The 22,997-nt window shown below is 38.8% G+C and overlaps 3 protein-coding genes across 4 annotated transcripts in view; 1 reads left to right on the forward strand and 2 right to left on the reverse strand.

Moving 5' to 3' along the window:
* Positions 1-1,287: 1,287 nt before the first annotated feature.
* On the reverse strand, positions 1,288-11,124 carry RWDD1 (RWD domain containing 1). Its single transcript, XM_027454673.3, has 7 exons — positions 10,966-11,124; positions 9,675-9,740; positions 7,893-8,023; positions 7,140-7,283; positions 5,802-5,934; positions 5,112-5,174; positions 1,288-3,771 (listed from the first exon to the last, which is right to left on the reverse strand). Exons 1-7 carry the CDS (start codon positions 11,036-11,038, stop codon positions 3,659-3,661), a joined length of 723 nt encoding a protein of 240 aa, XP_027310474.1. The 5' UTR covers positions 11,039-11,124; the 3' UTR covers positions 1,288-3,658.
* Positions 11,125-12,766: 1,642 nt separating this feature from the next.
* On the reverse strand, positions 12,767-15,209 carry CALHM4 (calcium homeostasis modulator family member 4). The gene is made up of 2 exons (XM_038176600.2): positions 14,340-15,209; positions 12,767-13,547 (listed from the first exon to the last, which is right to left on the reverse strand). Exons 1-2 carry the CDS (start codon positions 14,895-14,897, stop codon positions 13,149-13,151), a joined length of 957 nt encoding a protein of 318 aa, XP_038032528.1. The 5' UTR covers positions 14,898-15,209; the 3' UTR covers positions 12,767-13,148.
* Positions 15,210-15,228: 19 nt separating this feature from the next.
* The window catches only part of TRAPPC3L (trafficking protein particle complex subunit 3L), a 29,180-nt gene continuing 21,411 nt past the window's right edge, over positions 15,229-22,997 (forward strand). Inside the window, exons 1-2 of one of the 2 annotated variants that reach the window (XM_013104789.5) lie at positions 15,229-15,334; positions 15,636-15,777. Coding sequence is in view for 1 of the 2 variants with exons in the window: in XM_005025238.6 (XP_005025295.1) it covers positions 21,645-21,686 (42 nt within the window). In the remaining variant the exon portion in view is untranslated. Of the gene's footprint in view, positions 15,335-15,635; positions 15,778-21,444; positions 21,687-22,997 lie in introns of those variants that run through there. The other variant, XM_005025238.6, reaches the window with a different exon arrangement.

Raw genomic sequence — 22,997 nt, forward strand, 5'->3', positions numbered from 1 at the left:
CTTTTCTTCTGGAACTTCACATCCCCAATACCAAGAAAACTTACAACAAAACTCCGTTATTTACAAAATTGCTACACCCCCTGGCATACAAGTTTGAGCTTCAGACATGGGGACTGGTGATTTTTTTCCACCTGTACATATTTACCCTGGCCACAGAAAACACAAATGAGTTCAAAAATGAGTTCAAAGTCAGAAGACTACTGTGGGCCTTCTGCTGAGTTTACCTTTAGTACAAATAAAGCTTGGTACAAGTTGGACCTTGATCTTTTTTTTTTTTTTCCCAGTGGTAGTCTATGCCAACAACACCAATCACAGAAATAAAAAGCCACTTACCCCTCATATTACCTACCAGCTACCTCTATCAGTTGGTAGATATCACTAGCATTTAGTGCTGAAAGGAAAATGAAATCCATGGTAATAAATGAACCTATGTGAAAGAATTAATCCTGTGTAGTCTCTTCCCTCTCTATGAATTGGAGCCCATTTGCTATGCACTGAAGTGCTAATAAGAAAATAAAAAAAGATTTTGCAATAAGAGAGCACAGTTATATGTCTGCTCTTTCTCTCAGGATGCAGGCTATCTGCAGGTTGGATCCAGAGTCTACCGTCTGGTCCAAGAAACTTTGGACTTTGGCAACCACACAGTTAAAACTGAAGATACGTAGGACACATCTTATCCTGATGGTTAGAAGCAGAAAGTTGGAAGTTGAATCTCCTCAGGGAACTGTACTTGAAGCCCTGCCTTTTTGGCCAAAGCACTGACCTATTATTAAAATAGCAAATCAGAAGTATATGTTATTCCAAGGTCTTGTTTACCTCAAAGCCGGCAGCTGTCATTGCACTTTTGTATGAAGTCTTGTCTTTGCAGCTTGCCAGATGTGGCCTGAGATGGCAGTCCTGCAGCATCTTGATCTAGTGGGCACCATCTTTTGAATTCTACTAGAGCTCTGACATAAAGTTCAGCAGGATAAAACCTAGATTAGCTGTGGCCCCATAGTGCAGCACTGCAACCCATAATAGTTTCTCTACATGGATTACAGCGTAAATTTTTGACTTGCAGATTTAAAAGCAAGATACAGCCACAGTTGTCGGCATCACGAGTTTGAATTAGTAAAATTCCATCAGAGTTAATTGGTGGGATTTTATTAGACTAATATGAATTAGAGTTCTGTTTAACTCAAAGCAAGTTTTGAGTAAATCATCAAAACTTCTTCCACAAAAAAAAAAAAAAGCCACCTTTCAGTCCATGTCAGCAAACTAAATCACACAAATGTAGCTGAGCCCACACTCAGTCAAATTCCCTTTTATTTCACAGATGTTAATGGATAATAAAGCTAAACAAATCAAAAGCTCAGTCTATGAAATGTCTGTCAAAGACTTGGAGAAATGGACTTAAGCAATTCTTTTTTGTTATTTCAATCCTTAGTACCTCTGCTTGGAAACAAAAGATGCAAGTAACAATGAAAAATACATTTCTACATTTTAACTTGAGAGTTGTAACTTTAAACAACACATCCTCTGCGTAAAAAAACAATAAAAATATTAATGTGAAAACAGAATAGAAAACCCCATTAATCTAGGAATACCATTAGCAAGAAACTCGTTTTTCTCACTTAGATAATGCTTGTATCATCACTGACTTAGAAAACTTTTTCAGATTACCACATTTTGCACAGATTACACAGTATTCTTGAATTCAGTCCAGATTGAAGGAGGACCAAATCATTGTTTTTATGAAAAATATCCTAGTTTTAAACATATAAACTGACAGTGGAAAGTAATTTTTTTATTTTTATTTTTTTTTGAATGCAGCTGAAATGAGGCATAGCAGAAGAAAATTAAATTCAGTGTTGAACAGCATTTTAAAGTACACTAGCAATTGCACAGGAAGCTGGACACGGTCACTATGAAGCTTTCAATCCAACTGCATCTTTGGAAAAGTCAGATTTAACATCACATTAGCTTACAAGGGTTTTAAGCATATTTGGTCATGTCTGCTGGAACACAGATCCTGCTTATTGCTTTGAAACATACACCATCACTGAAACCTAGACGCTTCTCTGGAGTTCTTAGGTGCCAAAATTAAAAAGATCAAATAGAGGATGGTAGGAACAAAGGCACATGGTTAATTTATAAAAGCATTTATAGGGTACTTGAACATTTATTTCTGTCTACTAGAAATGCTTATTTATTCATCTTGAATAGAAAAAGACATGACTACTGAAACATGTTAGATCAGATCATCCTAAACAGATGTTCTCAAGTGGCACGAGCAGGTGATCTTATATATCATTAAATTATTTCTGGAATGAAATCTCTCATCTTGCATATGGAATTTCTAAACCTTAAAGTTCAAAATTTCTTTATTCCTCTAAACACTGACACTTTAGTGCAATCCTCTTTTCAAAGGTTGAAGCTGGAGCAGTTAAGGCAATCTACCAGACGTGTTTTAAAATGCAGAAGTTTCTAATCAAGGTGCACGGTGGTTCTCTATTCAGAGAGCAGTTTCTTGAAACCTTCCATACCATCCTTCTAGCTGACGCAGTCTCAACCACAGCCTGTTTGAATACCACACTTCTTGTAGTTGGTTTTCTTTTTTGAAGATGCAAAGGGGGAAGGAGTCTACCATCAAGCTAGTAGTTCCATAAGCAACTCGTCTGAATGGTTAACAGTGTAACATCCCATCCACTAGTTGATATTCACCTTTACTGTATGTAAAGACTTTTACTGGCTGCCAACAATATGCTTCTAAACCAACTCTTGTTATATTCAAACTTACATGCACTCTGTAAATAACATTACTGTATTCTGCTGATAGTGTTTTCACAAACATTCTTTTTTTTTTTTTTTTTTTTTGGGGGGGGGGAAGGGAGGAACATGGATGTTTGTTAATGCACAAAAAAAAAAAGGGCTTTGTAAAGCCTTTTCTAAACAAATCAAACAATGTTTTTTTAAGAGGACTGTATGGCTCAGATTTATTTTTCTTTCTTTTTTATTTTATTTTATTTATTTTATTTATTTTTCTACAAAGTTGAACTAGTCATTTTGAAACTATTATCCTGAACTATGGCAAAAGATTTTACTTTAGTAAAATGGATATGGCTATGCCTTATTAGAAGTTGACTAGTGCTGCCAATCTGCAGCTGTTCAGCTAGTAAATTGGGACATCAGAACAGAACTGACCACTACTTGCAATGTGTGTAATAAAATTTCAAAGAAAAAAAAAAACCTGCATTGTATGTGATCCCTTTTATTCACTAAACTTGCCCGTGCATATCCTAGGTGGAAGATAGCAGAACAGCTGCTCAGCCTTTGAATGTAGATGTGTTTAGTGACTGCTATGACATCTTTCTGTCTTGCTTCTTGTCACAACTCTTCACAGGACACTCACAGAAGTGGAAAGGAAAAAAAAAAAAGAGAGAAAATAGAGTATTTTCAGACAGAACAATATGCCTCAATTTTTTCATTTGAAATATTAAAGTCAATTTATTTATAATGAAAGTCATCAGAAGACTGTTCTCCTGGATTTAAAATATTTTTTCTTTAAAAAAATAAAACCAATACACACTACTACAACCACAGATGCTGTGGCTTTTCTGCCTGCTTATCTCTCCTTACGTAAGTCCATGCTGATGACAGAGCCAGTACAAAAAAATATCTAATCGCTATCTAAATTAACAGGGTTGTAGTCAGGGTCATCCTCTTCATCCTCCAACTCTAAATCATCCATTTCTTGGAATAAAGATTCATCAACCTCCACACTGTTTCCAGCTGCAAAGAACAGAAAAATAATTTATTTTTATGCAAGAAGAAAACAGTACCTGAACAACAAAATACACAATGCTTGTATATTCATTCTTTGTACATTCATTCTTTGAAAAGAACGGCACTGAACATTTGCTGTTTGTTTTTTTGTGTATTTTAATCCTCTTTCTCTTATATACTCAGTCTTAAGTTCTAAGTCTCCTCAGTCTTGCTTGAATTCTAATGTTGTTTTTTAAACCTTCTTGAATAAACTACGTTCAGTTTGTATTGCTTAATTCTTATGAAACCATTTTCCATATAATCCTTCCTATTACTATTTATTTCCATTAGTAATTATTATCACTAATTATACATACAAAAATAAAATGAATATTCCCATGTATTCTTAAGACAATTTTCCCAGAAATCCCCATATATGTATAAAAATACACACAATAAGGAATATCAGAACATACAGAATTATTCTTTAAAAAGTATTTTCTCAGCAAGCAAATTTGAAAGGCAACTACTTTAGACAGTCAGTAATATATAACAAATAATTTTTTTTTTAGATTTAAATTATAAAAGAAAGCTGAAGCTTTACATGCTTTTATATTTTCTTCTGAAATTATTAAAAGTTAACACATTAATCCAACTCATTTAGGCACAGAGCCCAAATACAGAGGTGAAATCTGTTCCTCCTTTGAGACAGCAAAATGTTGTGTCAATAACCCAACTTCACTTTAAGCATTTTGGGAGGAAGGCAAGGTTAAATTATGCCCTCAAAGAAGAAGAAACAAATCCTCTGTGACTGCCATTTCAAGTTTATATTCAATGACATTCATGTACAACTTTTTTTTTTTATTATTATTAAGTTGTTACATTCACATAAAACTAGACTCTTCTGCCTGGGTGTTTCTTTTCAATGCCAAGAGATAATGCAGTTACATTAGAGGATTGCCCTAACTCAAGATCAGTCTTTTAAACTAGAACACTAAAAGGAGGTACAGCAAATTAAATAGATGGTATGTGACTGGGAGTGGATTTGATTCATCTTCAACAGACTTGCAAGTTTTACGTCTTTGGGCATAGTCTTACAAAACATTCAGCTGGCACCAGAACATTATTTTCAGTAAGATAATAGACAAACCTACACAAAAGCACAAAGAAGAAATGTGTTGCACAGAGAACAGTAACATTTAATTTGATATACAAGATGTTCATTATTGGTGTTGAAGTTCAGGGAAAAGAAAATAGAACTTTAAGATGTGTGACTGAAATGGGGTCAAGAAGGCTGGCTAATAGAAAAAAAAAAAAAAAAAACTTGAGCCACTGTCTTTCAGTGGTGGAAACAAACAGAAATTTACCTTCCTCCAAGAACTGGATGTCAGATGTGTCAAGGTTGTGATCCATTTCAAACAGCTGTTTCCCTATAAGTTAAAAATAAATAAATAAATAAATAAATATAATCAAGCAGAATTGTGAAATAAAAGCCTATGCTCTGTCCTTCCTGCATCAGTCCTCATCTTGCATTCCACAAGAAAACCTCTGTGGGAACTGGAGATAAGATGCCTTTTCCATCTTTTCAGATGGATAGGGCATAAAGGAAAAACAAGATGGATCTGTACATCAGTCACCAGCTCCTACATCTGCGAAAACATCACATCATACAAAGTAAAACCTTTCTAGTTGGGAGGTAGGGGAAGAAAAGGCCAAATCAGTAAACTGTCTGATGTAGAGCCTTTCTGTTGTTTAACAATACCCAACTATTTCTGCCAGAACAATGCTCAAAGTGGTATACCATCTGGCATAAAACCAAAGAAGCTTAAATGTGGTTTGGGAACATTAATGACTTCAGCAGAAATCTTGAACCAATCAGCTGTATTTAACCCAATACAACACACAAAAAGACTTCACAAAACATGAAGAACAATCATTTAATACTATTTTAAAAGTTTAGTTACTACTATTGTCTTTAAGTGTTAAGATTACTTTTAAGGCTCGTCATGATATTCTGATAATATTGCAAAAGCTTCAGAACCAGTTTTATATCATACCGCTTAATTTATTTTTGCCTGCTTGTTCATCTTCTTTCATTTTTTTCCTTTTTATTTCTAGGAGTTCTGCATCAAACTTTGCTTTCCAGTTTAGGAAATTCTCAATTGTAACAGGAGTGCCATGAAAACGTTGCTAAAAAAAAAAAAAAAAAAAAAAAAAAAAAGCAGAAAATAAGTCCGCAAATACCATCAACCAGCACAGCTAGGAGTGAAGATAAGCGTTCTCTTCCTTATTTAAATTACAGCATCCCAGACACATCTGCTTGCTGTAAAGCATTCTGATAAAGTAATCCTAAACCCAAGCATATGCAAATACATTCTTACTGTTTTTTCATTTTATTTTATTTTGCATCACGGAACTCACCCTTCAGAGTGCTGCACGGAGGTAGTAATTATTATGGATAAATCCTAAGTACTATTTTTGACCTAAAGTAAGTGTAATGGTTAGCAAAATATCACTTATAGAGGTTATCCTTAAATAGGCAGCACTTCTTATCACCTCTTACGTGCAATCTAGACTGGAATTTTCTATAGAAATATAAATTTCTTTTTATATTTTTGGAGTTTTATATTTTTGTATTTTATTATATAAAATATAAATAATATTTTATAAAAATATTATTTTATGCAAAATATATTTTTGGAATCTATTAAAAAATACTCTTCTCTCTTGTTAACAGAGAAAAAGGGCTGTTTTGTGTTTTTTTTTTCCTGCCATTTTCAGAAATACTGAACCTTCCAAGTTCCATTTCCCTCTAGCTACAGAAGTAAGTGAAGACTTAAGTAGTTACCACAGCACATCCCATGGATGGAGAACTATTTCACAGTAGTTGGTAAAAAACGTGTAGGGAGGATAAACCATGTCCTGAAGACTGGTCCCACTGCTTCCACTCTACCTGCTCTGTCTACCAAGGATGAGACACCTCCTTAGACCAAGAGCAGCCTATGTGCAGCACAGCACATACTATCCTTTTTATTTTTATTTTTTAATTTTTTTTTTATTACCCACCCCCTCTTGCCTCTTCAAACAAGAAACTGGCTACAGTGTCTTTTGTTTTCAGGGAAAAATCCCTGCTCCAGCCTTAAGAAGTAATGCTAGAGGTGACTGTGAATGTGCAAAACACCTCTGGAAAGACTGCTTCAGAAAATGGTTGGATGGGGGAAATCACTCAAGTATCTTCTAGTCTGTAAGTTTTAATTACATCAACTTTGAGCTGCATTGAGAGGAACATCTAGCCCACAGCTGCTCCTGCATCAAACCCATGCATAAAAAAGGCAAACAAAAAAAAAAAGGAAAATCTTTAATAATTTTTTAGTTAGAAACAGTGTTTTACATACTTTTTCTTCTTCTTCTGCTTCTCTTTCTTTCTGTTTCTTCTCCTCTTCTCTTCGTGTTTTTATTTGATCCACTATTTCATTTAATTTCTCCTGTACTGCAGAGACTAGAGTGAAGATCATTACCATTCCTAAATTTTCTTCTGCCTACAACACAAAGAAGGCAATCTCAAACAGAAGGAGAACCTCATAGCTTCTGTAGCTTAATGCATGTATCTGTAAGGCAGACACGACTTGACAAGAATTACTGAATCAAAAAAAGAGAAGTGTTTCCTCCTCATACCTTCACAATGTACTCTCTCTAATGCCAAGGATTGAAGAGTATCTTGTCTACCCCAAAATAATTATGTTATTGAAAATAATTAAGGCAAAAGTATTTTTTTAATCTTTCCAAATAAAATAGAAGTGGCTTACTTCCAAAATTACCATACATACACAGTTACATGAATTCACTTTAAGACAGAAATGCCAAGAGGGAAAGCCCTATAGCCTATAGGGCTTATAGCCTATAGCACAATTTCATTGCACACTTCCATGTCATCTGTGCACACTGAATTAACCCTATATTTTACCTCTATAATGTCGTTTAACTTACTAGTGTTATTTACCAAATTCCAAGTTCAAAGTCAGTCCTTACAGTATGGAATATATTTCATCAGTAGGCCATCCGCTCAGAGAACAACTGACTTGAGCGATAAATTCTGGCTAAAATGAGAAGTGATATCAAGCTCAATCGAGGTATTCCATTTTCCTTACCTGTTGTTCTAACAGTTTTATTATGTCTGTGACATCATTATCTTCAAGATTCTCCTGGGAGACAATTTCATACAGTGGAGTTTCATCAGGATATTTTTCTCTATAGGTAAATTTAAGTGTTGTTTGGACAGCTACAAGACAAAAAAATGCAATTCTTATAGTGACTACTTTATGTAACTCTAATCATATGTTCTTCTGTTGCATCAGTAGCCTAAAGATTTCACAGTAGGAAAACAATCTTGTCTTAAAGGAACAGCCATCTTACACAGATATTAAAACTATATAAAAAGATTTAAATATAAGGCAAGAGTGGTGAGAAATGAAGACTGTGAAATTTACCCTTATAGAAACTAATCCAGGAAATTCATGCCTGAAAGGACTTTAGGAAGACTCAAAAACTTTCCGTGCAAGAGTGGGCATAGTAACGTCTTTTCCCCTACATCCCACTCACTGCTGGAGAAAACAAGGCTGAGTTGTAACAAACAGATTTAGACAAAACCTCAGCCCACTAATGCTTTAAATTCTGGATACCTGGTTGGAGTATCAACCACTGCATCAGGAAACAGGGTTCCACATGCCTACTATCACAAGAACACAAGTATCCAAAAGATGTTAATAAGCCAAGAGAAGAGCTTCCTAACGATCACACACTCAACCTGATGCCACCCAGAGCTAGGTTAACAAGGCAACAAGGCCAACAAAGAATCAAGTTCCTTCCTTTCGTGCATCCTGCCAGAACACCAGGGAGAAGCCTTCTTTCAGTTCAAGACTCGCAGTTCTGGCAGCCCAGTTTACATGCTTCAACACAGATGCCTGCTCCGCACAGGGAGTGCTCCTTTAAAACTGAAGGAGATGGCAGCCGCTCCTTCCTTCTAATACACCCCAAAATTCACTCACAGACACTTGCAGAGCTCAGCTGAGCACACCTGTGCTGGTAACAGAAATTTCAAATTCATGCACCCACCATCCTGAGAGCTAAAGCATTCTTGGATGTGCCGGAGTATTTTGGAGCACCATACAGCCTTTCCATACCAGAAGGGCACCAGATGCTGATGGCCCCAGCAGCAACATACTAAGAACAGAATAACTACTTCTGTAAGAAGAATTTTGGACAGACAATTCACAGGATGATAAAGTTTAAGAGCTTTCTGTACACGCGGTGCCTTACTTTACAGTAGTTGAGAATGTTTTTCTTCCATCTTAAACATGACAACCCTATTCCGTCTTTCACATATATCTTCCTCTGGGTAAGCCATGGCTCTGACCTTCGTGGAAAGGAACCAATCCAGCAAATCAATCATAATGCATTTTTGAGGCTATCCTAAGTACAGTTTAATAACCCTAAATAGTTATTTCAGCTTTCAGAAACTGCTCCACAACAATAACTAAATCAACATTTTACAGCAACAATCATAAGCTACCCTGAAATGAATGAGCATGGGACAGAACAGCTGTTCTGGGGCCAGTATGGACAGTTCAGGCATTAGGTTTCTAACGCCATGTGAATGAAAAACTTCTCGTTTGATCTCCACAACTTTACAGTCTAGAGAGAAGGACATTTATTTTTACCCAGCCCCTGGAAGAGAGCATCAAGGATTTCTACAGTAGCTTAATAAACGTAAGATACTTAAAGTGGAAGTAGACTTTGGAAAAGAGCAGACAGGTATATGGAAGCATAAGTTGAAAGTAGTTATATACACTAAAACTGAAACATGGTTGTAAACTTGTATGTTAATAACATAGGAGGGGAGACTATTATTTTGTAAGATGTGATCAACTTACTTTCGTCATTTTCACCTGCTTCAGACGTCACAGTGATTGTGAAAGTCGTTGGCTTTTCTGACAATACTGTTAAAAAAGAGTGGTAAAAAAAGAAAGATACCATAAATTAGACAACTACTTCACATCACTGAAATTGAATATCTCTAGGACTAATGAGGCATAGAAGCACCTGGTTACAGCATTCAGAGCCTTTTCAACCTATTAAGAAGCTCTTTTCAGTTAACAACTGTTTTCCTTAGGATAGTCTGAAGTGCTCTTTGACTGACAGCATATTACATCAACAATACCAAAAGGTTTCTCCATGAAAAGAAAGAGTGGAGATCTACCTACCACTAAATGACTTGTGACAGAGCACCAAGCATGTGCAGAAAGATCCCAAAACCAGTCTGCTGTATTGTGCTAGGTATGTACGGTAAGTATCCAGTGCATTTGTGGTCCTAGACTTTACAGCATATCTGTTCCTTCTATTGTATTCAGAACAGCTTAAAATAACAAATGTTTCTTAAAATAAAAAGATACACAATGGTACACAAAAAGATACACTTTCCTTCAAGAGCACAGGTTCTGGAAGTAGCCTAAAAGGAGAAGTTTTAAACAGTCAATACTAAAAATTAAATCCGTGAGCAGTCACGTTCACCTCCAAAGGCAAAGTATGGTCACTTTTAGTGCCCAGCTGGGAAGGAGGCTGCTAGAAGACAGACAACAAGCAGTTTTAAGCAGACAAAAATAAATAAATAAAGGGGGCAAGCTCTATAACCTACTGTCAAGGACTCGATGGCTTCACCCCATCACTCAAGCGTGAGTTGCAGACCAAATTCTTGAACAGGGGTTAGTCTGAATGACGGATATAACCTATAAACGATCTAGTAGACACGATTTGTTGACTGAATTTTACCTATCTGCCTATATATCGCTATCACAATCTTTTCATAATCCTTCCTCCTTTGGGTACAAGCGCGTTACTTGAGAGCACAGAAGCAAGAACGGGCAGGACATGGAAACACATCACAACAACTGACTCAGCACCCCCAGCAGCCAGAGACCGCCTCACGCAGCTTTAGCAGATAACCGCGGAGAACAGCAGCAGGTTTTCGGCTGAACTCCATAGAGAAGCGAGGCAGGGCAGGGCTGATGGCGAGCACGCAGCAAACCCTCAGCGACTCCCCGGCGCCCACTCCCGGCCCCGAGGCCCTCACAGAAGGAGCCGGCAGCGACACCCCGAGCTCCGCAGCGGCGGCTCGGGGCCGCCCGCGGCTCGGGCCGGGCGTGAGGCGCGGGGGGCGGCGCTCACCGGTGAAGGAGTCGGGGTAGATGGACTGCAGGGCCTCCACCTCGTTGCGCTGCTCCTCGCTGTAGTCGGTCATCGCCCGCCGCCGGCCGCCCGCCCGCCCCCCGCAAGCGCGCCTGCGCCGCCCCGCTCCGCACAGCGGCTGGGCAGGCCTGGCGCCGCCCCGCTCGGCCGTGGATGGCTTTGGGCTTTTGGGGGATGTTCCCTTCATCAGGGAGGCTAATTAGCGCAATTAACGCTAACCTGAATGCCCGTGTTCTGGGGTGGGGACCCCCGCAGCTGGAGGCTGCCTGCAGGGCTGCAGAGCCTGCCAGGGCCGTGCTCCAGCCGTGTAGGGGCAGGCTGGCATCAGCACGACACGTAAAGCTCCTCCTTCAGAAGGGTGACCCCGTATTTTTATTTTATTTTTACGCTTTAGTTTAAAACAGGAGCTGGGAAACACGAAGGTTCACTTAAAAGTTACACTCCCACAACAAGTAAAAGGCTGACGGCTCACTTTGCTTATCCACAAATCCCGTATCATGTTACAGCAGCACCATAAAACAAGGGATAAAGTACAAAAATACACAAAATAAAGGTAGCAGCTTCATCCACCCCCAACCCACCCTTCATTTTAACTCCGAAGACAACATAGGATTTCGCAGAAACTTTCAGATATACAAATCAATAGCCCAAATCACAGACTGCACATAGTTAAAACCACTCGAAGAAACCCAAAGAACTTGAAGTGAAATTAGCGATTGTGCTCACTAGCAGATACTTGGCTTCCCAAGCTTGTCGTACAAGCCCTGGAGTACGATTACCAGAAAGTTTAGGATTCAAGTGAAATGCATACTTGTGAATTCATAAGAATTTGTTTAGTGATGTCAAATATGCATTATTCCAGCTATTCAGCATATACATCACTTGCATGCCCAGAAGTGCTTGCTTTTAGGATTTTAACTCTTAAAGGAAGACTATGCACACTTACCAAGGCCTGCTTTTTAACATACTCCTGGCTTCTGCGTTTCATGATAGGAAGTGCTAAATAACTGTATTTCTCCAACTGAAAACTTGTCTTCCCCCCCCCCCCCCCCCCCCCAAACAGCAGATATCATCCTGTGATCTAGCATGTGGCTTTATAGCACACTCTGCTGGCAGCAAGGCAATACAGGAAGCGTTAGGAAAAACCTGTGTTGTCCATTTGTCCGTGCTTCTAGCCCGAAGCGCGTGCACAGGGAGCTAGAGGAGATATCAGTTAGTAACATCACATAACATGCAGAATTAAGATAAAAACTTCATTAGATCTTTTTTTTTTTTTTCCATTAAAAATCAATAGCTTTTAACCACAGTAATACTTATGGGCACAATAGAATGACTGAATTGTATTTTTTTTTTTAATTTTCCTCCCACAAACCTTACTCTAGAGTGAGATTTTCCCATCCTGATTTGCTATTTGTGTAGTAGGCTGGCACACAGGTGGAAGCTGACAGTTTTTGTAGTACATGCAAAAGATTTACTCTGCTATTGCTATTTCACACAGTGTCTTTTTTTTTTTTTTAAAAAAAAAAAAGCTGCTATGTGCTGAACCCCTCCATCCAGTGCATCTTGGTGAGAATTTTATCATTTTTAGCAGAACTCAAAGTTCTCTTATCACTATATCTAGATTTAGCTTTTGTTGCTGAAGTTTCCCTATGTTTCTTCTGTACTGCTATATCCACAGATTTAATTTGTAGTTAGCTCAGTAAATTTAATCCACATAATATAAGAAAGAAGTGGAAGGGGAAAAATAAGGCATTTCTGCTAGGGGTCAGTAAGACAAAGCTGAGTATACACTTTTACTTTGCACAGAATGGATCAGGCTCATACAATTTAATTGCTCAGAATCTAAAAAAATACTTAAAAATTAATAGCTAATGGGTGGGAAGAAAAAAGCATTTGGGGATAACTTTCTTTCCCAATAAAACTCATCCTTTTTACAGAAGTGCTATAAGGCAATCTGGACGTAGACCATCACATCTCACAGGAGTTAGACGCCATCAGGAGATACCTATAAGCACCCAAAGGACTACAGTAACAAGGTATTATTACATAAAGCACATGAGCAAATCATGTCTCAGAAAGTTCTGCAGCCGCTCAGGTGTGAAGCTGAGCTAGACACATTCCTGCTTTTCTACAAAGTGTTGGTGGGGTTCAGACCCTCAGAACTAAGTGGCGGTCACAGGGTCTTCATCAAGCTTCAGGTATTTCCTGTCTACTGAACCCTTGAGCGCCCAGTCGTGGAGGAGGCTGTAGTCATAATGCTCCTCATCCACTAGTTTCAGGAAGGCCAGTCCAGAAATGGCTTGCCACTCTCTGAGAGATGGGATGCGGATTTCTCCTACATTTTCACTCCCTGGGACAAAGCCGAAAAACTTCCTTATGTGCTGTATGGCATAGAGCTTGGAGTGCTGGTCTGTCGCTTCATCAAAGAGCTCCTGCTCATTATGGACATAGCTGGTCCAGTATCTGAAGTGGAGGAAGCTGAGCGGGGAGAAACAGCTTGCCAGGCAGTAAGACAGGAAGACGGTGATGACTACCACAGCGATCAGAAGCCAGCCAGCCACCTTCCACAAACAAAGAAAAGCTGTTACAGATGAAAATACCCATAGCGGTCACTTCTGAGTGTTAAAAAGTCCGTAAGACAATCATTATTTGCTTTTCCTGAATGAGATGGCAGTAGTTGCTTGCTAGGTTTAGACCTTGTTAGCCATCATAACCAGTCCCCTGCCCACTGCAACCAGCCATGCAATACATTTATTCCCATCAAGTTTGAGGAAGTTCTGTTGTAGGGTATATTAAGGATGTAGCCTCTACAGCTATTATTGTGAGCCTGTAATAGAGAAGCCCTCTAATTCCTAGCCCAAATTATCTTAAACCCCTTTTAAAATCAATTTTCTTTGAAGTAACAACTTAATATTCCCTCTAGTATTTATCTCACGTGTAAGCTCCTAGAATTGAGTCTGATCTAAAAGAAGAAAAAAACACACAGAACTTAAACTTGGCTTATGTGGTGCTCTCTCAGTCCATTAGTCACATTGCTTATGTTCAAATCAAGAATCTTTCTGCCCTCCAGTGGCTCTCAGACTTCCATTGATCTTATTTGGAGGTACTTCTCAACATACAGGAATGCATCCTCCAGTAGCAGGTAGCAAATGGGACAGTTAGAAGTAATAATTTACATACTGAAAGTTTAATTACTCTTACTGGAACAAAGCAGGCTTCAAAACACAGATTTGGCACTCAAGGCAGAAGATATTGATCCTGTTTTATCCTCACACTTTCCCTGCTGAATTAACTCACTGATAAAATTAGATCTGCAGGCAACATCTCTCACAGCAGAAACATGAGTTACTTACTTGTGACTGGTATCGGAGTAGGAGAATCACTTCGTCTCTTGCCCGGCTCAGCTCTGGAGGAACTAACTGACTGCAAGGGAATGCAGCCAGAATCTTTTTGCGGTCACTAGCAGTAACATTAGGATTAGCTCCATAGTAATATACAGAGACATACTCGCTCATGGCACACACGTAGTAGGAGCCATTTATCAGGGTGACCGCTAGCCACGTTACAGGAGCAACCAGTGCCCTCCCGGTGATGCTGCACAGCACAAAGCAGGTCAGTTTGCATTGCAGCAGCTGGTTCTGCGTGCCCTCCGCCTGAAGGGGAGACCTTTTGCCCGTGACCAACCTCCAAGTCTGATTGTTCAGAGCATAGCCAACAACCAGAAGGATCAGTGCAGGAACACCTAGGAAGGCCAGCCCGTAGATGAGGTTCTGCCCCACGTGACAGGGACAGCTGAACGTAAAGAAAGAGAAGAGTTGCTGCCCACCGATTGTCAATATTGCAATTATAGCATTAGCAATAACAACTTCTTTGCCTTTTAGAAAAGCTGGCCACTTTGGAAGGAAAGTCATTTTTAGATCTTACACTTTACCAGATGCTTTTGCCTTAAATTAATAACAGTTTTTAATTGTAGTTAACTAACATTAGTAGCAGACTACACTGGAAACAAATCAATTCTAATAGCTCAAAATAAAACAGCCACAAAAAAAAAAAAACTGCTAGTTTTTCCCCTTCAACTAATTTTTAACTTTGCTCCTTAACAGTCAAAAGCTTGTTTACTAGCTTTATATCTACTTGCAGACATCCAGTCACATGCTTTAATTGATCCAGTAATTTCCCTCAGCAGTTCAGGAACATTCAGCATTTAAGCAATTGTGAGCTCTGCCAGCCCCTTGCTAATTGTCTAAAACCACCAATCAGTCCTCCCTACCTTGTGAAGGTCATGCAATGCTAGTAAACTGATTGCTACCCTGCTAGGGGTAGTTGGCCAGCAATTTTCTAATCATTGGTAATTAGCAGAAGGATCGTGTAGGACTAGGGGAAAAAATGGAGAGAAATGGGGGGAAAAAGAATAAAAGGGATTGCTTTCACCTATTCTTTATTAAAAACAAAGCAAACAAGCACAGAGAAAAACAAGCCAAAGCAAAACAAAGAAATCCTTGTTGGGTGGATCAATGATAAAAAAAAAGTCTTTTTAAAATGCTTCAACATTAAGATAAAAATGGAAAGGATACTGTAAGCTGCACAAAGTTTGGAATCCCCATTCTGTTAACATTTAACATCAGTTCTGGTTCTATTTGCTTCCCCAGTTCTGGAGTCTGAGATGTGGTTAGCTGCTGGACCACGAGGATTTTGTTGTTTCACCTGCGGTTGGCAAGAAACCGGCATGTCTCATTTTATGACAGCATTGAACACTCCTTTAGGCTGTCTCCTTCAGAAAGATTTTCTGTGGTAATGTATAATTTGCTATTCATGTGGTGTCAAGCCAGCTTCAGATGTACTCATGATAACAGCTGGTATTTGTATAGCATGTTCACAATTCAGATTTTTAAGATTTTGTGTAGGTATTATCAACCCCTATGTGGGCAGAGTAGATAGAAATTTTTTAGTTATGCATTCCAGAGCTGGTTTCTATACTAGGATGCATGAGCTGGGTTCTCGGTACCTCTCACAAATCAAGCCTTATTCAGAGGTTAGTTTAAAACATTTAATTCCTGGTGATTTTGTCCAGATTGCACTTTGTTTAAAGTCATGCCATCCGGTAGTTCTGTCCACTATACACTCCTGTCCGATTTGGTGGTGAATATGCAAATGCCTGTAAACATTTAGGTTCTGAAAAGTCTAACTGACTGTAATATAAAGATTTTTACCAAGAACAGGAAAAAAAAAGTAGCCAATTTAAACAAACAAACAAACAAAAAAGTCTTGCCTATTTACAAGGCAAGACCCTATTCCTCTAGTGCATTTGTAGTGTGGACATCTGCTTGTCCCATCCTCATTCACACTATGAATGAGGCCCTTGCTGACATTTGGCTCACAAATCCATGCGACACCATTCCACTACATTAAAAGTGTTAGAGAAATGTGTTGAAACATCCATCAGCACTTTGCCACTGCTTTGCTGGAATCTGTTGTTAAGTTCTTGGTTGTTTGGGCAGTGTAGTACCATAACAAAATTCCAGTGCTGTCTGAATTGTGAAGATTCATTTTCTTTCAACAACACAGATTATTTGATATTTATATATATATATGTTTAATTAACTAGTGGTATTATATTTTGACAAAATTTGCCTCCTTTAAATTCAGTAGAACAAACCCAGTTGCTTATTACAGAATTATTTTGAAAATGTGCTTTATAAGGTTCTTCTATTGTGCCTCAGTTCTCTTTAAAATCTCCAATTGATTGCTGCTGAGCTTTCTTTGGGCACCCTTTTTACTTATAAAGGAGGCAGGCTTTCCCAAGCATCACTTGTTTACTCCAGAAGCACATTAGATGTGAAACTGAAGAGGTGCACTACACTGAAATATTCATAGTCAGCCTAAGGCTGTTGAATGAGGCAATTTATACAATCAATAAAACAACTTTGTAGTGCTGCATTGTCACTTTTTCTGCATTTGCTTTCATGTTGTGCTGTAAAAAGCCCTGCTGGGTCATCCTATTGTGGAACAAATTACAGGTTGGATCCAATTAAGAGCTTGGGCGGCACATCAAACCTTTAAGTAGTCGCCTTTGCAGAGCAACCCAGAGTCCTGAGGTAGACATCTAGTCTCTTTATCTGATGCCCAGGAGGAGTTAGGATTGAATGTGATCCAAGGTACTACAGCCTGGGGTGACAGCCAGCTCACCTCTGAAGCAAAAAATTGTAGCTGATGTCTGAGGCAAATAGCAATACATGGGCAAACCTTAGCCATGTTTCTCCTTGTCATTTTGCAGGGCTCTGTCAACTTGAATTCTCTGCCAGGAACTTCATTATGAGAATAAGTGCTTTTTTCTGAAGAACTGAGCATGGTTTGCCATTTTCTGTTACAACATGTTGATTAGAAGACATATTACATCTTCCTATCCTTCCATACGCATAAAACAGTTTTTTTGTACTCATTTGGTTTTTTATTGAAATAAAGCTGCCATGGCAGAAGAGAGAGGTTGGTTTCAGTTCATCTGCCTGCTTTATTTAGTCAAAACTCACTCACTCATCTCACTCCTCATTCCAGCCATTGTTGCTGTTGAGGTGTTGGGAAGAAGCTGAATTCTCCACCTGACTCAGTTCTACCAGTCATGCTTAGCTGGTATCTTATTGGATCAGAAAAAGATTTGGATTTTGTTATCTTGTGGTCAAGAAAGGGTAGCCGAAAGAAAGGGGGGATTCCTCTATTTTTCATCTGAAGGTTTTATTCCTGTGGATTTCAGAGGATGAGATTGAACTTTGGTCTGTTCCATCCTGCACAATTGTTTTAATCACCAAGCAGTCAAAAGGCTGATGTGCCGTGCCTCCTCTAGCTGCGTTTTGGACCTTTTAGAGTAAGTCCAGAGGAGGGCCATGAAGATGATCAGATGGCTGGTGCACCTCTCTTATGAAGACAGGCTGAGGGAGTTAGGGTCGTTCAGCCTGGAGAAGAGAAGTCTCCGGGGAGACCTTATAGCGGCCTTCCAGTGCCCAAAGGGGGCCTACAAGAAAGCTGGGGAGGGACTTTTTGTCAGGGCGTGTAGGGATAGGACAAGGAGTAATGGCATTAAACTGAAAAAGGATAAGTTTAGATTAAATGTTAGGAAGAAATTCTTTACTCAGAGGGTGGTGAGGCCCTGGCACAGGCTGCCCAGAGAAGCTGTGGATGCCCCATCCCTGGAGGTGCTCAAGGCCAGGCTGGATGGGGCTTTGGGCAGCCTGGTCTGGTGGGAGGTGTCCCTGCCTATGGCAGGGGGGTGGAAATGGATGGTCTTTAAGGTCCCTTCCAACCCAAACAATTCTGTGATTCTATGGTTTTCAGTGGGCATCAAGACTGCCTGTGCTCTTAGGTAGTACCTGCACAACAGATTTCTGGGGCAGCTTAGGGGTGCATGGTCCATATCCTGCATTCTGCATGGTCCTGGGTTGGCTTCAGGCTGCCAAGCCATTTTCATGGACTCTTTAGCCTGGTTAAGGGAGAAATTCCTTTCCCATTAACCAGGACAGGCACTGGTGAGAAAAACATCAATAAACTACATTTTAAGGGAAAATTAGAAACCAGTTAATTACATCTTTTGCTTCAGCTGTGCTTTACAGGGAAAATTTATAGAGATGTTAGGTGTCTGCAGTGAGTTTCCACAGAAAGTAGGTGCCTGAATCTGAGAACATTCCCTTGGAAAGCTGTTCCTGGGCTCTGTAACCAAACCAAGGAATTTTCAGCAGGTCAGGCTGAAAATGCTTCCCAGATAGGGCACTAAAGGAAAGGTGGAAGCAATGGCACTGCTTTCTTCTGAAACACAGCCAAAGCAGCAGCCATACTGGGCTCTGAGAAAGAGCACTCATATATGATGTGGGAAACCAGTGCTCAAGTACTTTTTTTATTTTTTTCATGTATCTCCAAACCCACATCAGCTACATTCTTATAGCTTGAAATAGCTGAATTCTCTGTGTGAAATATTTAGCACAAGATATATCAATCTGAAGACAGAGAGCAAACAAAAGCCCAACCCTGTATTGTACTTATTTGGATACCTGTTTTTTTGTTGTTTGTTTGTTTGTTTGTTTGTTTTGTGGGAAATGTATTCTTATTTTGGCTCAAAGTAATCTTTTAGTTTTTTGTTTGCTTAATGTATTGAACACCAAATGCACTGTTGCATTGTGGTCTGGAATATTCATGTTTGGGAGAATCCTTAGATACTGGACTACTGAGGAGATCATGTACCTAGCCCTCGAGGTTTCAGCTTTCCTATAACAGCCAGTCCACTGTAAGAGGCAGGATACTGGTGCACATGTTTATGCATGCTTTTGAACTTCAGGAGATGTTTTGTGTATATTTGTTTTCAGTGTATTATAAAGGGAGGGAAGAACTGTAATGCTCAAACAGTCACAGAATCATAGAGTCATCTAGGTTGGAAGAGACCTCCAAGATCACTGAGTCCAACCTTGCGCCACACCAACAGTTCTTGGGGCTAAAGACTAATATCCTCTCCTGAAAAACGTAAGAGGAAGGGAGGTGGAGGGTGATGTTAACATCCCCACTATTCAAATTGCCTTGGATATATTCTGAGAAGGCTATGTTATGGTTTAAACAGCTGCCAGGTGTGTGCCAACATCTACTGTTCACATGGGGCTGCAAGTCAGACAGCAGTTAAAATTATGAAGGTGGCTTTGTCCTGTTCCTAAAGGTGTGGATTCAAGCTACCAATGACTTGATTCCCTCAGTGGAGCCATTTAATTCCCAGCTTGTTTGGACAGAGCATTGCTGCTACATTTTCTCTAACGTGTGCAAACCTTTCAAAACATAGCACATACTCTCTAGTGCATCATATTATATATGAGCAGTTAGCTACATACATGTATGCACATAGAGTATCTTCCAAACAAAACTGATGTGTTCTTTACCAAACATTGCACCTTCTGGGCTGCAGTGATCCTTCATGATTTTAGTATTAATAATTCAGATTGAAATAATTCATTCTTATACTCAGAACTAGATAAATAAAATGATGTTCACTTATGGGTTGCCTTAAGTGCTTTGTGATAGTTTCACTGCAGATAATTTATGCTAATGATAATCTAGAGATTATTTATTTATTTTTAATGCAGTGCAGTACATTTTCCTACAGGATATGGAGTGTCTCTTGCAGTGAGAGACATATTTGGTGCTTGTGGCCAGTTGGAGACAATCTGAGAAACAAATCCATCTCTGACTCCATTTAGAAATGCAAGTGATTATCTGGAGAATTTTAATGCCTGGCTTTTATAATTTACTTAAATTTAGATATGGAAAGTACCTATTAAATATTTTCACTTAGGAAATTGAGTCAGCTTTTACAGGGACAGAAAAATACCTACAAAAAAAATGGAAGAGGTTTATTTTAATGTACAATTGTCCAGACTACCTCATTGTGGGTACAATGAAAGATGTTAGAATCATTATATTTTGCACAAGAAAGACTAAAACATGCTTATAATTGTCCTTATTTTTGTTGTTGATTTGTCTTATAATTTTAAGCTACCATTTTTTTTTCTTTAATAATCTTCCTTATCCTAAATGAGTCATATTTGCTGCTTTCTATGTGTCTGGATATATATATATATGTAATTTTATTCCAGCACAGAATCTATTAATGAATTAGAATTTAATAACTGCACAGCATTCAGATGAGTCCACAACCTTTTACTTGCTCTCCTGAGAGAACTCAGTAGGAATGTATGTGGAGAAAAGTGGTATAAGGAAAGACAAGTATCAGATTCATTTTTAAATTGCCTAGTGATCATAGCCTAAATTTGTACCAAATATGAACTAATTAAAAATACCAAAATTGACATAGGTGAAAATAGGAAAAGTAAGGTGAACCTTCCTGGATATTTGTAACAGGGATGTTTACAAGTATGGGTAATAGCAGGCTAAGAATAATGTAAAATCTGCTAGAAACATTGATAATGAAAGTGCCATTTGTCAAAGTTGGCAGCTGTAGGGGGTACCCAGTTTATTCCTTTGGGAATCTGGGTGCCCTAGATCTATCCCACCAGCTTTACACCCCCAGTACCATGATGATAGTAGTCCTTGTAACCCATGCTCTTCCTGCCCAGGCAGACGTTAACTCACCAGACTACAGCTGTCACAGCTAATAGAAGACTATTGCTCCTTGAAGTTGAAAATGATCAAATTTTAATTACCTTATACATCAGCATGGTGTAATTGTGATTTTGTTCTTCAGAGAGGGAGCATTTGTTCACTCTCCAAACACTAAAACCTGACACAAACAACAAAATGAATTTGTTGTCTCTAAAAAAAAAAAATAAGACCTGCAAACTCTTGATGCTGCCTGGTTTTACTTTCCGTAGATATTTACTGTGCACTTAATTACAGCCCATTTTTATGGATGGAGCAGTTGTTTATGTTGTGTACAAGGGCAGATCTGCTGCCAGTCAAAATCCCAAAGGGCTCGATACACGTAGAGAATAGGAGGAGCATCAGGAGCATTACAGATTGCAGCGAGCACATCTCATGTAAAAGCCAGAAGATCAGAAAAGAGAGAACTTTAGAGGAGGGAATGAGAAAATTCGGTAACTGGGAGAAGAACGTGCTGCTTGAGGAAGAAAAGCTATAAGCTGACAATCACATATTTCAAGCATTACACAAGCAACATGTCACGGCCACCAGGAAGAAAGCAGGACAGCCAGAAAATAGTAAGATATTTTTGTGATGTGCAACTGAAATTGTGCATGGAGTAAAAATAAGCTATTATTGTATTGATGTGTTTTGTGCAGATGTGTTTCTGAATAGCTTGAAAGTACAGAAAGGATGGGGATGAGTCTGCCAGTATTAGAACAGAGGTGCTGGCAGCATTTATACCTACAGTTGGATGCTCTGGTGGACTGCCAACAAGTTGCCAGCTATTAATATGTGGCATTAAAAAATAAAAATAAAAATAATAAAAATAAAAATAAAAAAGGCAAACTCATAGGACTTGGAGTCTGATTTTGAGCAGTAATGCTAAGATTTGCTTTAGAAACATTCATATATCTCCAGCTACCTGGAGACGTGACATGAAATTATTTTCAGACAGTCCTTCAGTATGAATCCTGAAGCCAAAACTCTGTTCTTATTTTGGAGAAAAGAAGCAATGCCAGCCTCGTCTCTAGCACATGAGCAGTTACAGGAAGAGTTGGTTCATCTGGGGCTGCAACATACCTGGCACCTGCTGTGAGCCCCATAAATAACAGACCATGTCTTCTTTTGGGGTTTGTGTTGCATGAGCAGGGATCCTTCTTCATCCTCCTAATGTGACAATTTTTCATGCACAAGGAGTGCACTATCATAGGATCTCAACGTGTGGCTTTAAGGCTGAAGTCTGAGTCTTGAGAAGACAATGGTAAAACTGTACCACTTGTCTTTAAATGTTGGCTTTGACCATTGATCATTTAGCACAGAATTACATCAATTAGAAGTTATGTAGACTCCCATTTTTCTTTTTCTTTTATTTTTTTCTTTTTCTTTTTTTTTTTTTTGCTTCTCTTCACTTCATCTTAATACTGTCCTAAAGCTCAGGCAGTTATTTTAAGCATGCAGAATTTTCCCAGGAGGACTTCTTTAGCTGCATGTTCATAAAGAGGAGTATTTTGTACCATTAAAGATATCAATTATTGTTCTTCTTGTTCTCTTCAAGTGGTATTTAAAATATGAAAAAATTAGATAGCAAAATCCAGTTTGGAGGACACTTTACTTTTAATCATTTGTTCTGAAACCTATGCTTTAACATTACTACTTAGCATCTTCTCCCAGAAAATGGATGTTTTGCTCTGTTTTAAATCACCTGCAACATGAAATGAGTCAACTCATCCTGAATGATTCCATTTCTTTATGCTTCAAAATTCCTTTCAGTGAGAACTAGACACCACAATGGCATAGGGCATTAGCCATAGTGTTTCTAAAAGTAAGAATTCTCTCATCAACAAACACAATTTTGTCTTAGCCGATACGCTTTGCAAAGGTCTGGA

Source organism: Anas platyrhynchos, chromosome 3 (assembly GCF_047663525.1).
Source record: "Anas platyrhynchos isolate ZD024472 breed Pekin duck chromosome 3, IASCAAS_PekinDuck_T2T, whole genome shotgun sequence".
In the NCBI taxonomy this organism is placed as follows: Eukaryota; Metazoa; Chordata; class Aves; order Anseriformes; family Anatidae; genus Anas; species Anas platyrhynchos.